The 12,872-nt window shown below is 43.0% G+C and overlaps 1 protein-coding gene and 1 long non-coding RNA gene across 3 annotated transcripts in view; one reads left to right on the top strand and one right to left on the bottom strand.

Annotated features, from left to right (window-relative positions):
• Positions 1 to 12,872, top strand: part of LOC146723128 (uncharacterized) — a 60,628-nt gene that overhangs the window by 7,907 nt on the left and 39,849 nt on the right. For both annotated transcript variants that reach the window (XR_014924758.1, XR_014924757.1), the window contains exon 2: positions 2,271 to 2,365. This is a non-coding gene — a long non-coding RNA (uncharacterized LOC146723128). The remainder of the gene's footprint in view (positions 1 to 2,270; positions 2,366 to 12,872) is intronic.
• Positions 217 to 2,456, bottom strand: jhamt (juvenile hormone acid methyltransferase). The gene is made up of 6 exons (XM_029304260.2): positions 2,324 to 2,456; positions 1,673 to 1,868; positions 1,426 to 1,591; positions 968 to 1,100; positions 740 to 893; positions 217 to 549 (listed from the first exon to the last, which is right to left on the bottom strand). Exons 2-6 carry the CDS (start codon positions 1,857 to 1,859, stop codon positions 344 to 346), a joined length of 846 nt encoding a protein of 281 aa, XP_029160093.1. The 5' UTR covers positions 1,860 to 1,868; positions 2,324 to 2,456; the 3' UTR covers positions 217 to 343.

The following is a 12,872-nucleotide window of genomic DNA, read 5'->3' as shown; positions in this document are numbered from 1 at the left end:
TAAAACTTTATTTATTCATTTTACAATAATGAATAAGTAATATTAAAATATTAATATTCTTATTCAAAAAAACGTGTCCACATATATAATAGTATTTCTTATCCAAATATCCACAATATATATATTATATATATAGTTATATATATATATATTATTATATAGTTATATATAGTTTATTAATATATAACTATATAATATTATATATTTTATTCACAATATTTATTAAATAAAAGATGTTAATATATTAGCAAATGTATTAGTAAAATGTTTGATATATATATATTAAACATCAGATTAATTCTGTTAATTTTATCGTTAATTATTTAAAAATATATTTCGCTCTTTACGGCTTAGATGTCGATGGTTTTGATACATATGCTACTAAAAGATGATATTTCAATATGATATTATCATCTTTGTTATTTTTGTCTTTAAGCGGCGTATGAACATTCAGATTTAATATTTCATTTATGAGTTGCTCTAAAAAATCATCTTTGCTTTTATCATCTGGAAATCTCTTGAGGAAAGGATTTACGGCGCTTGCTTGATCTGTAAAAACACATGAATAGCACATGTATAGCACATGAAAAAAGTTTTAAGAAAACTAAAACAAAGAAATAATGACTCTCGTTTTGGAGCAAACGCATAAAATATTAATTAAATAATAATTGTCTAATTTTTATCCTTATATTATCCTAGCAAAAAAAAATAGCAAATTAAAAATTATGTAATATCTTACTTTTAAGGCTCTCTCTATTACTATATTGAAAACTTTTCTCTCTTTTGCTGCAATGTAAAATTTTGAAGCCAATGTTTTCCAAAATCTTTTGTAGACTCGCTTTCATATTTTTGGCACATTTTCTCTGAAAGTAAGGCACATAACGATGCGCATCCTAATAAAGATAAAAACATTTTAGCATGCTCCATATCGCGTATTATATGTACATTATGTTATTTTAAAACATACGTAAAGATAAGGCTGGAACTGCGGATGTTCTTGAAGACGAGTGTAAGCTTCGAATCCAAAGTGATGAGCTAAAAACATGATTAGCGCTTTTCCTTCCGGTCGCAGAAGCTTGTAAATGTTTTGGAAGGCTTTGCTATATAAAACAATGATATAAAAATGAACAAAACTCCGATCAACACTCAAACAATCAAAAGTATAAAAAGAGCAATAACAGCCAGTTTTTATATATAAACATAACGAATTGGAAAACAGCTGTATACGTTTTTGCTATATAAGTTTATACTTTATTATAGAAGATTTGCACAAGAAATCGTATGAGATTAATATTTATTAAATGTTAATATCGCTATAATGCGATTATCTTCAATTATGTGATTTTCTTCTATGATAGAAGAGTTAACAGTCCGCAAAAAAATTGTTATATTGAGTAAAAAAATATCGCATATATAAAAATATACCATATATCATAGGTCCAATGCATCGTATAAAACGATATGATATTGTCATATTGCTCGATTTGATCACTTGGCAGATCCGATTCTATATCCAGAACGATATATGATAATCTTTCACCAGAATAAAAGGTTCGTGCATAATTGATCATTTTATGCGATATATCAGCACCTTATAATGAATATTTTTTGTTAAAATTTTTTAAAAATTATTAAATGTTGCGTATTATGTCAAATTTTTATTCACACCTACCTACTATTTCCGATTCGTTTGGTAATACACGACTTAAAATTTCTTTGGTAATATAGCCTGGCCCGCAACCGATATCTAGGCACTTGCCTTTCATTTTTGACATTTCGGCACTAAACTCGTCAATTAGTTCGCTGGTATCGCGATTTTGCATGTTGCTTGAAGCAAGATAATCCTCAGCAAGTTCCATGATGTATCGCTGATATAATAATATATATATTGGCCTAGTTTACACCGATTATTTGATACACATATCAAACGCGTTACTGAAAAAACACAGCCATTCTTCTAAAGAATAGAATGACTATGGTTGGTCAGTAGTACTTAATACGTATCAAAGTATATCAGTGTAAACTAGGTCATTATTATATATTTTAATGATTCTATATTGTATTCTATTCTATTGATTCTATTGTATTCTATTCTATTGATTCTATTGTATTCTATTAATTCTATTCTATTGTGCTGATCGATGTGCGAAATATTTGTCTGTTTACACATATAAGTAAAACACAAATAAATAAAAAAAATAATTTATGAAAAAAAAAGAAAAAACAATATATTCTTTTTCGACTAATATAATTTGCGATTTTTATTTCAGTGCCTTCACTTCCGCAAAATCTCAATCGAGGATGCAAATGCGTTTGGTCTTACAACAAAAACAGCCGTCAGAGGGTCCTTCTCAGGAGTAGCAAGGTAGGGTACAGTTCACGATACTGGTTCCACTTCTCTACTACTGGCTTTTTAACTTCGTCTTTGGTATTTATATTCGGCGACTCGTATAAACATCGCTTGCTCTTCCGCTCGTTCTCTCATTTTATTCTTGTCTCCCTACCAAGCTATCCTATGTTCTATTCTTTGTTACCTATTCTATCTGCCTATTTTCATATCCGAATTCGTTTTTAGCCTATCGCCCTGTAGCACTGTAATCATATTAAGCGGAAGTTCACTGACCTGCTCCGATTGTTGCACTTTATTTATTATACTACGACATCACTATCAATCTTTTAAGTATCATCATATTTAGTAAGATTAGTAAATTAATAACAGAATGGAGAGTTACAAAAATATATAAACCATATAAGCCTTCTTAATAATAGATATTTATTACAATTAGTATATAGAGGAATGTGCAATACACATGGCAACACGAATATAGACAAGATGTAGTCATGTATACTTTGAGGGATGTGGAATTTAAAATAGAAGAAAAGACATGCTAGCTAATCCATCATATTTACAGCAACTTCAAAGTTATTCTTGATACAAAAATCCAACTTCTTCCTGCAAATTTTATTAACAATATTAATTTTATTAAAATATTTTTGTTTTTTCCCCATTAGTCTATATAATAATTATTGATGCTAAATTGAAATACTAAAAAGATTCTTTTTCGTACAAATAATTTTACTCTTTTTTTTTTATTCTTCGTTCATTTTATATTTTTTATTACATCGTTTGTGCTAATTAACGTTTGTGCTTTTAACAAAGTCAGAAGTGCGGCGCAAGTTTAAATTCGATACAAAGAGAAAAAGAGAGAGAAAGAGAGAGTACAAGTTACCAGGAAAATACATAAAATGAATTTTACCGTAACCTTACTCGGGCAAAAGGGCTTATCGTTAATAATCCGTAATTCGATCGACTGCGAAAGTCCTCTCTGGATCACTAGCCGAAACGTTTCGCCTTGAACCAGTCTTATCTTACGGTCTTGAACCAGTCTTATCTTTCGGTCGCATGTATTTACTTTTTGGACATCGCCGTATTTGCATATGCGCGGGCACACTCCATACACGCCCGCTAATATACAAGGTGTTTTCCTGATCAAACACCCGTATTTCTCGGCAGGGGATGCTTCGTTTTTTATCTTGCTGAATAGCCCTTAAATCTTGCCTGAAATGCGCTTATTCGCATACCAACGGGTTTTATGTGGTCTCGCATATCAGAGAGAATCCCCTTCGACCTATATATCTATATTTATCTCATCGCACAGAAATCTCGACTAATTCTGTCGATTGGTCAACGACCATCCGATTTGCCTTGAAAAAAAAAAAACAAAAAAACAATCGACTTTAATTATACAACTTTAATTATTAAATTAATTTTTTATTATTTATGTACATGTCGAAACGCGCTATTTTTCTATGACGTGCGCCTGACGAATTTGCTCGAGCGATTGACGGCAATAAAATACGACTGTGTAACGTTCGAGTCTCGTTACGTTGTATATTCCGCTACCTTCAGCTACCGTAAATCAGTTTGGCGACGCGTCTGTATAGAAAATATTTATGAAACTCGGCGGGTTGACCCGCTCCCTCCTCTGACGTCGTTGTCTCTCTTTTCTCTCGCACCGTTTATCTCCATTTTCTCTGCGCTCTGCGCGAGGTAATGCAATATGCACTCGCGTCTCTTTCAAAGGAGATGACAAAAGGTCGTAGCGCACGCATCACCACTACCACCCGGAGTTTATAGAAGCTCGCGTAAGGAAGCAGAGAGGGAGATATGTAAAGATGCGTCATCGGTCCAGTCAGAAACAACAGTTCGCCGTCACGTTGCATCATTTTTGTCACGCTCGATCAGATTACTTTTTACTCACACATCGAAGCTCTTGTTATGAATTTTTAACGCCGGCCAGAGTTCACGGTAGTGCTCGCTTCTTTATATTAGATAATAGAAATTACGCGTCGCGTTCTTTCCTTACCGCGAATCTCGTTTTCGAGTCGCTATATAAAGTCTATAGAATACAACCGTTGTAAAAGGGAAAAAAAAATAAAAAATAAAAAATAAAATAGAATAGAGAATACGCGAAGGGATGAAATGGCCCAGTTAACGGTCGCGACTTTATTATACATCCGCGAGTATATATATATATATATATATATATAGAAACTTTACGAGAGCGCGACGTCGTGTTACAGATTTCTCGTCGAAATCTTTATCTCGCGAGATTTTACGACGGCGGCATACGTAAGAGTTCCCCGGAAATAGGAAGATGCTATGGATTTATTGGCCAGGTGTGAGTTGTAGGTCGTCGTGGAGGTGGTGGAGGATTTACGTAGCGCCGGTCTCTCTCCTCCGTTCGCGCTAAAACCACAAGCATCCTCGATACTCGATCGAGCTCTTGCGAAAGGGAACGCCGCGGAGGACAGGGCGGAAGTGACGGCTCTTCTCGAGGGGTAGTAGTGGAGGGGAGGGGGTAGGGGAGATTGCGTGCGAGGACGCGGCCGAGGAAAAATTGGCCGCGTTTAACGTTCGAAACTGCGAGCTGTTGAATTTTTCCGGGATCAATGCCTCTGCCTTAATTACCACGTTCGCGGCTTTACGATTTTTCGTATACTTTTCGATCGACGTTCGTCCGTATCTGTTTACCTGCGTGTATTCGTCAGAGCCGGAAGATTTCCGTACGGGCGGAAGAAAGATGGACGGTGAAGAAAAGTGCTTTCCTCCGCGAGAGTTGGTACAATTATAAACGCTAGGGGTGAAAGTGCGAAAGGATCGGGGATCCTTTGGCGTCTCGATCCGGTACTGCCGGATGTCCGAGGAAGGGTAAATATCCCTTCTTCCTGCCCTCTCCTTTTCCACCTCTCTAGTAGAGACTATAGAGAGTCTCTTTGCCTAAATCCTTCGGTCGGATCCACGTGTATCGGGTGGATGGGTGCCGAGAACGAAGGGCTTTGATAAATGACTGACGCGGAAAAAAATCCGCGTCGATACGTCTTGCTCAAGGAGATGCGCGTGCGAGAGAAAAAGGGAGAACCGTAAAGAAAGACGGGGCGAAAGGAGGAAAAAGGGAGGGAGAGGGACAGATGAAGGGCGAGAAAAAGCCGTTGGTTCTTTCCCGCGGTCCACCGAGATGCGGTTATCCTATATATCCCGCATGCGAGATCTGCATTCCCTCCTCGCCACACACGCTCGTTTATTCAAACCAGTCGAACAACGCGCTGCTTTCGCAGATCGATCCGCGTATAAATGTTGCCGCGAGAGTATCGGGAGATTTTACGCTTCCGAAAATTCATTAATCTCCCGTCGCGCGCGCGCGCGCGGTGTCGAGTTTAATCGTGGCAATTTAAGTTTCTCCGCGCATACCGTGAATACAAACGACGTGTATATTTTCGTCGAGGGAAAGAGTCGCGGTTTTCGACAAATCACATAACGCGGAGGGGTTTTCGCAACTTTCATATTTTAATTATCAAGATATATCTAATTTCCCTTAAAAAAAACGATACTGCGACTTTTAATTAGCTTGTTTTTTTTTTGGTGTATCCATCGCGTAGATACTTTTCTTTCTCAATCAGATGACGTGTGGTTTAGAGAAATCTCGACACGCTCTGTGTACATGTGGATATATTCTGGAACGATGGTCCTTTCGCGGATGCGTGCTTTATCGGAAAACACTGAGTGAGATATATGGAGAGATTATGCGAGATGGCGTTTCGGAGTCGAACAGGCCGCTATTCTCCGCTCCGTCAATTATGCTAATTTCGATTGCTGCGAGATTAATGGAAGAAGGCGGCGTCTCCGCTTCGAGCGCTCTGCGTTCTCTTTCCTTTCCCTCTTTCTCTTCCTCTTTCTCTCATGAACGCTCGGTGAGAGCATGACGTTCTTTCCGCACTCGGCCGACCGTGCATAATGCACTCGACTTGCAATTATTGCAGATCCATCCTCGGTCGGTTTCAATCCCACAGCAGCGTCTCTCGCCCTCGGGAAAACGCAGTCAAACAAGATTGCGCTTTATTCATGCACTATATATATATATGTGTGTGTGTGTGGGGGGGGTATATTATAACTGCGTTTTTAAAAATAGAATACATTAATTTTCTAGAACGTCCTTTTTGTTACATACGTCAAATAATCTGCATATTATCGTAAAAATTAGAAAATCACCAAAATGTTTGATATGCAATTTTTCGCGTGCAAATAAAACGCAGTAGAACCCAAGTGCTCGATAGGAATATGGATCGTTGAGTTTCCTCCTCGTGGAAACTAGGATGGATTTTGTTAAGCGTGCACGCGTGTGCGTATTCGCGAGAGATATCGAGTGACGGAGACGACGACGGCCGGGATTCCTGGCGGAATGTATCGGAAACTGGAAGACTCGCATGAGTGTTTTCATGCAAGGGGTGGGTGAGGAAAGGGCGAGAGACGGGAAGCGCAGATACTCGGAAGAGCGGAGTGGTAGAGACAGGTAGAGAGAAGAAAAGAGACGAGATGAGAGGAGAAGAGAGAGAAGAGAAGAGAAGAGAAGAGAAGAGAAGAGAAGAGAAGAGGTAGAGGCTTGCCGGCGACACAGGCACATCAATAATACATGTCGTCTGCCGCTTGCTTCACCTCTTGCCCCTTTCGTTGTCTTCCATGATCTTCGAAGCTTATAACTGGCTCTGACGCAAGTAACCTCTCTTACCCTCTCGTTCTCTCTCTCTGTCCCTCTTTCTTTCTGTCTCTTACAATGACTGCATTTTTTACTGTTTTTAACCCGAGACCGATTTTGAATGCGTCAAATCAATCGATACCATTTAGCCGAATGAATTCAATTGTTCGGAGCAGTCTTTGAGAAGGCTAAAAGGTAAATCGATATCTAAACTATATGTGGAATAAAACTTGGCGCAACTGCGTTTGCAATATTTCTTGCGCATTCTTTATAATTAATAATCTCTTTTTCCGTTTCGAATGATAATACATGTAACAAATATGACCGAAAGTTGATCTCCGATTCCGTTCGAGGATAATTTCGGAAACGCGAAACGCTTTGCAAAGTGTGCGCGATGACAGAGCGAAGGGGATTTATCTCCTTGCAGGTTTTCGCGGTACCCCAACGCCCATCGTTTTCTTTCTCTCTTTCCACTTTTATTAAAATGCCAACGGGGAAAGAAAGAGAAAGGAAGCGAGAGTAGAGAAAGAGAGAAAGATCTCGCTCGCGCAAAATATGAAAATCCATACAGTCGCGCGGAGAAAATATCCGTCATTTAAAATGGATGGATTTAGGTGGATATAAAAGTGGAGGGGTGGAAGAAGAAACCGGTGGCAGCGCGCGCGAGGGTGGCACCTACTTTGGTCCGGGAGGAAGGGGGGAGGGGGAGGGGTGGCCCGAGGGTGAACGAGGGGGTGAAGGCGGGGGCAACTACTGAAAGTCGACGATGGTGGCGGCGGCGTTGGTGGAGAGATGGTGGTGGCGGCGGTGTTGGAGATTTAAGGGAGACATTTTAAATGGATGGTTCCCTCGGAGAACCCGGGGCCTCTGGTATTATCCAATAGCGTAGCTCGTCTCTCGCGTTTCTCCGCAAGAATTCGCGAGAAAGCGAAAGAAGGAGACACCCTCTCCCCCTCGGTTGCATGCTCTTTCGCGTAGGATGCCGTAGGACGTTGTATTTAACCCTTGCATAAGGTGCCGCGTCGTTTGCCTTATGTAATTATGGAATATTCGATATTTCGGGAAATATTATTCTTCGATTTCATTCATTCAAATTGGAGTATTTTGAAAGAAACGTGCTATTTTCATGTTTCGCAACGTTTAGTTTATCACAATTTTATTTTGTACTCACTTTTTTTGCACTTGCACGTGTTACATTTATCGCGCGTATACGAATGATAAAATGAACATTAATTAAGCAAAGCGTACTATCTTTGTTTTTGATTTTCGAGAAAATATAATGTTTTTGTATACAATCGCAGAAAGATATTGGCACGCTGTCGGAGATAAGGTTTATAAGTAAAAGTAGATGCCTATGTCTCACGATTTCGCTGAATTGTATGGCGAGCGAAGGTAGTGTTCCATCTCTTTAAGAAGCCTCTGTTTTCGGGATCGATAGAGAACGCAATCGCATTCAACACCTTCGGCATCTTACGAAAGTAATCTCGTGAAATCTCCAAGAAATTGATCATCTGGAGAGCGTGTCGTTCTCAGACATATATATATATACGAGCGCTAGAATAATTTTAGCGCTTGCTCATCTAAATTCAATAAATAAAGAATAAATTCAAGAGAATTAACCGTCCTTTCGTTACTCCGATGAGGGTGACGTTACATTAGTCGGACGTAACGATTGGCTATCCAATAACAAAAATTTCTATCGGAGATTCCAAGATTCGAAGAACTCTATACGATTGACTCCCGGGACAAACATTTTGTCGAATAAATGTAACGTCAGGGCTAAGACACACGGGAAATTCGGGCAAAATGGATTCGCCAAGACGATGCAACAGCGTTCGCGTTGTAACCTCGAGCTTTGCTTCTCCGCTCTGATATAACTCGGGATTAATGGCCACCGTTCCTACGGCGGTCCTTTAGGATCATGCTCGTCCGTTAATCCCGAACTCGATAACCTCCTGGCAGGATCTCCGTCTTCGCGAAAGTTACACGATGTTTCACCATTGATCCTTCGTATTCGCCTTTGTGTAGAAAAGAGAGAAAACGTAATATTTTATATATTTCAGAAAAGAAATTCACATTCTTACCGTTGAGAAAATATATATTAATTCGTTATTAAAAATAAATTGTTTCCCAAAGGATGGGGATCCCTCATCCTCTTATCCCGCGGATGAGATCGCAAAACAATTAACGGATTCGATCGCATATTAGAGACTCTGTTACATATATAGAAGTCTTTTACTTCTCGCGAGACCTGGCAGGGTTTTTCGCGAAAGGAGGAAAAGCATGCGGAATCGCGACCAATCGCGACTCGGCAGTTATTGCGACCAATCGTCGAGTTTCCAGCATTCGGATGTGACTGCTCGCAGGTGAAGGCGGCGATGCGCGGGGGTGCGAATCCGGGGGTCGAATCCCGCGACGAGGACCAGCGGAAAGAGGACCGGGAGTATGAGTGCGCGCGGTCCTGCGCGATTTGCCGGGAGTTTCCCGTATTTCGTTTCCACGGACCGGAAGTCGGTATCGTATTTGCGCTTTCCATTGGGTTTCCGAGTGTCGTCTGGGGCCAATGGCACGGCGAAATGCCGACTGTCGTTGGGGCTGTGTGGTTTTCCAGGGGGGTAGGTTACGCCCCACGCGGCGCATACGTATATAAGCGAGTTAACGCGTAGTGGTGCGGACGTAGAGACGGAGAGAGAAGGCGAGAGGGATAAATCCCGACGGAAAGAGACGGCGAATTTCGCAGCGGGAGATCTCTCGCCGTCTCTCTGCGTCTGTCTGTGTATCCGTTCTCTTTCCTCCGGCAACGACCGTGCTCGCGTCCATGAGGGAAAGAGGGATTTCTCCCTCTCTCTATGCCGAGACGAGCGCGTTCGTACGTACACGTACATGCATACATTTGCACTCACCCATATATATATATATATATATATGTGTGTGTATACGCGCGCGGCTTCGAACTATGTAGTTTCGTCGGAGAGAAAGAAAGAGAGAGAGAGAGAGAGAGAGAGAGATGGAGAAAGCACGGAGGAGGACGCCTTGCTTCGATCCGAGAAAGAGACGCAGACAGAGTCCTGGGTTCGATCCCACAAGGAGGTAGACACTCGGCGGCACTTAAACCCTCCGTGTATCCTCCTCCCTCCCGCCGCCCTCCCGATCCCGCTCGTATTCCTCGGCGCACCCCATCCCTCGTCGTCTTTCTACCGCGAACCTCCGACCGATCTCTCTTACCTTCTCCTCTTCTGTAATTCGCTCTCTCCCTCGCTCCGTTTGCCTTGCACCCGGAATATCTCGCTCCTCTTTCTCCCGCCCTCCGTCGCTATTCTCTTTCTACTCTGGCGTTCTCTACGAGACTCTCTCTTCCCACTCTCGCGGGGGAGGCGGGAAAGGGACGAGAAGGGTGGGAAATCCACCCTAGAAGCAGAAGCGCGAAGCTAAGGCCGCCCGAGGATCGTTGAGGGTGGTTGGAGGATTTTTTTGTTACTACCGGCAGATGCTGTGCCTCGTGAAACGCAGCGAAGAAGGACGCTAGATAGAAAGAGAGAGAGAGAGGACAGAGCAGTGTCCGGGGATGGTCGGGGGTGGCCGCGGCGAGGTCGGAGGAAGTGGAACGGGGAAAAAGCTCGGCACGATATTTCCCTCGCGGAGAGCGGTCACTTTTTACCTCGCCTCTTTCGGAGAGTGCCTCCGACTGGAGCGTCGGGAAAAGAAATTTCGTTTTTCTTACGCGGAGAGAAGGTAACGCGCGCGAACACACATATACATATACGCATACGTATATACAAGCCATACCCCCGAAGAGACGTATCGTTTATTTATTTTTTTTTTTTTCGATCGCTCGATTCGAAATCTCCAGCTCGCTCCAAATACGATTAAGATGGAATCTTACCCCCTTTTTTCCCTCGTTGATGTATTAATACAATAGATGAGAGATTTTCTAAATACATAGATTGGTTTTTTCTTCCGGTAAATAATATCGATTGGAATGAATTTTGAAGCGAAACTGTGTCTCTTTCGGTCCAGGGAATATTGGACTCTGATTATTGCTCGTCCAAAGCCCCTCGGTCTTTTATTCTAACTTGGCTGGTTCGCTGATAGTTGAGATACGCTTGCGACGCAAGCAGTCGATAGGATGTTGCGCATTGACACTCGGGTGGAGCGACGATTTAATCGAATTACGGCGGCGTTGCCGCATCACAGATAATCGTTATTAAATTATCCAAGTTATACGTGGTGGCGGGCGCGCGTTCTTTAATGGCGCAGCCAACGGGGCCGCCTTCTCGGTGCAATTAAAACGTCCGTTACGGTCAATCGACGCGACGGTTCGTTTATTTTTATAAGTCAAGGTTACCGTAACACCTGTGCACACACTCACCTCTACTCGATGCGCCCCCCGCGAGAGGGAAGGAGGATCGTGAAGAGAAGCGAGAACGTGCCGAGCCATTTGGCGTTGACATTTTATACTCGCGCTCGTACAACGTGCCACGACGTTAAAAACGAGCTAATTGGTTTCATCAAAGCGTCCGCTGCCTCGCAGGGGTGAAACGGCGCGGCGCGTCACGAAGCCGACTCTTTTATATACGCTATTCGCCGCGAAAATATTTTGACGAAACGAAAATTAGGCCCGGCTATTTTCCGCTCGTGCTTTTTCTTTCGTCGCGAACTTTCTCTCTATCGACGTGTAAAGCAAGCCTTTTTTCCTCTCGATCACTCTCTTCGCGCCATAAGGGCGTTTTAAACGAGTTTCAAAGTCGCGGCGCACTCTCCTTATTTATCCTTATTTATGGAATCTTTTTTTAAATTTCCGACGACACGGTCGAGGTGGTTGGGTTACGTACGATATAGAGAGAGAGAGACCTTTAATCTGGATGGTGGACAAAACCGCGTTTCCCAGCGCTTTAGCGCGAAAGACGATGAAACAAATTCGCCTTTGGGCAGAGAGCTAGAAGCCGTAGCTAAAGCCGGAAGACCGCTCTCGAAGACGTCTCTCCGTTCTCGCGGCGCAATTTGCATTGCAAAACACGAGCCCCCGCGGTTATCGACCTACTTATTACGTCACAAGAGCATTATTACAGCGAATCATCGGGATGGTTCTTGCAGTTCTACCGCGCGGAGCAGCGCAAAAAACTCGCAGTTGCGGTAAAATCGAATTATAGTTGGCGTTCGATAACTTTGATACCACATGTCGATCGGTATACGCGAATTCTCCGCGATGCGATGGCGGCAACGACGGCGGAGGAGAACGGGGGGAAAGAAAGACGCGAAAAGAAAGCAAGACCGGAGGAAGGGGAATCCTCCTCCGAGAGAGGCATCCTCCCTCCATTTCACCTCGGTCGGCAATGACAGATACAAATAAACGATCCGGCGATTTCGCGCAAGCGCCCCCGCGCGACTACGACTACGACGACCACCCTCTTCTCGACCTCGCGCTCGCGGCGAAGACCGAGAGGTAGAGGTAGAGATGTATAGGTGTGGAGGCAACGGGGGGGCCCACCCTGGGTGGAGCCTGGCTGCTGACGTCATCAGACGTACAGACAAACGGCACAGACGTAGAAACCAATGCGCGCCACGGTGGTGGCCCAGGTGGTTGCTTTACGTCTGCGTACAAATAACACGGCCGCCGTCGTACGCCCCCGCTTGGAGAACCGCCTCTCCGTCCGTTTCTCTACTCTTTCGCGGGATCCCGCCTGGCGACTGCCATTGCTCGTGAGAGGTCTACGACTACGTAGGGGTACGTCCTTACGCCCGGGGGAACCTGCTACTCCGCGCTAGAAATCGTCGAATCGCTCAAGATGGCGACTCGCGAGTAGGAGGGTGGCGGCTTTTGTCGCCCTCGCGACTACT

The sequence above is a fragment of the Nylanderia fulva genome, unplaced genomic scaffold, assembly GCF_048542155.1.
Source record: "Nylanderia fulva isolate GAGA-0341 unplaced genomic scaffold, ASM4854215v1 Scaffold23, whole genome shotgun sequence".
NCBI lineage: Eukaryota > Metazoa > Arthropoda > Insecta > Hymenoptera > Formicidae > Nylanderia > Nylanderia fulva.
Note: the sequence above shows the minus strand (reverse complement) of the source record. Positions and strands in the feature narration are given on the sequence as shown.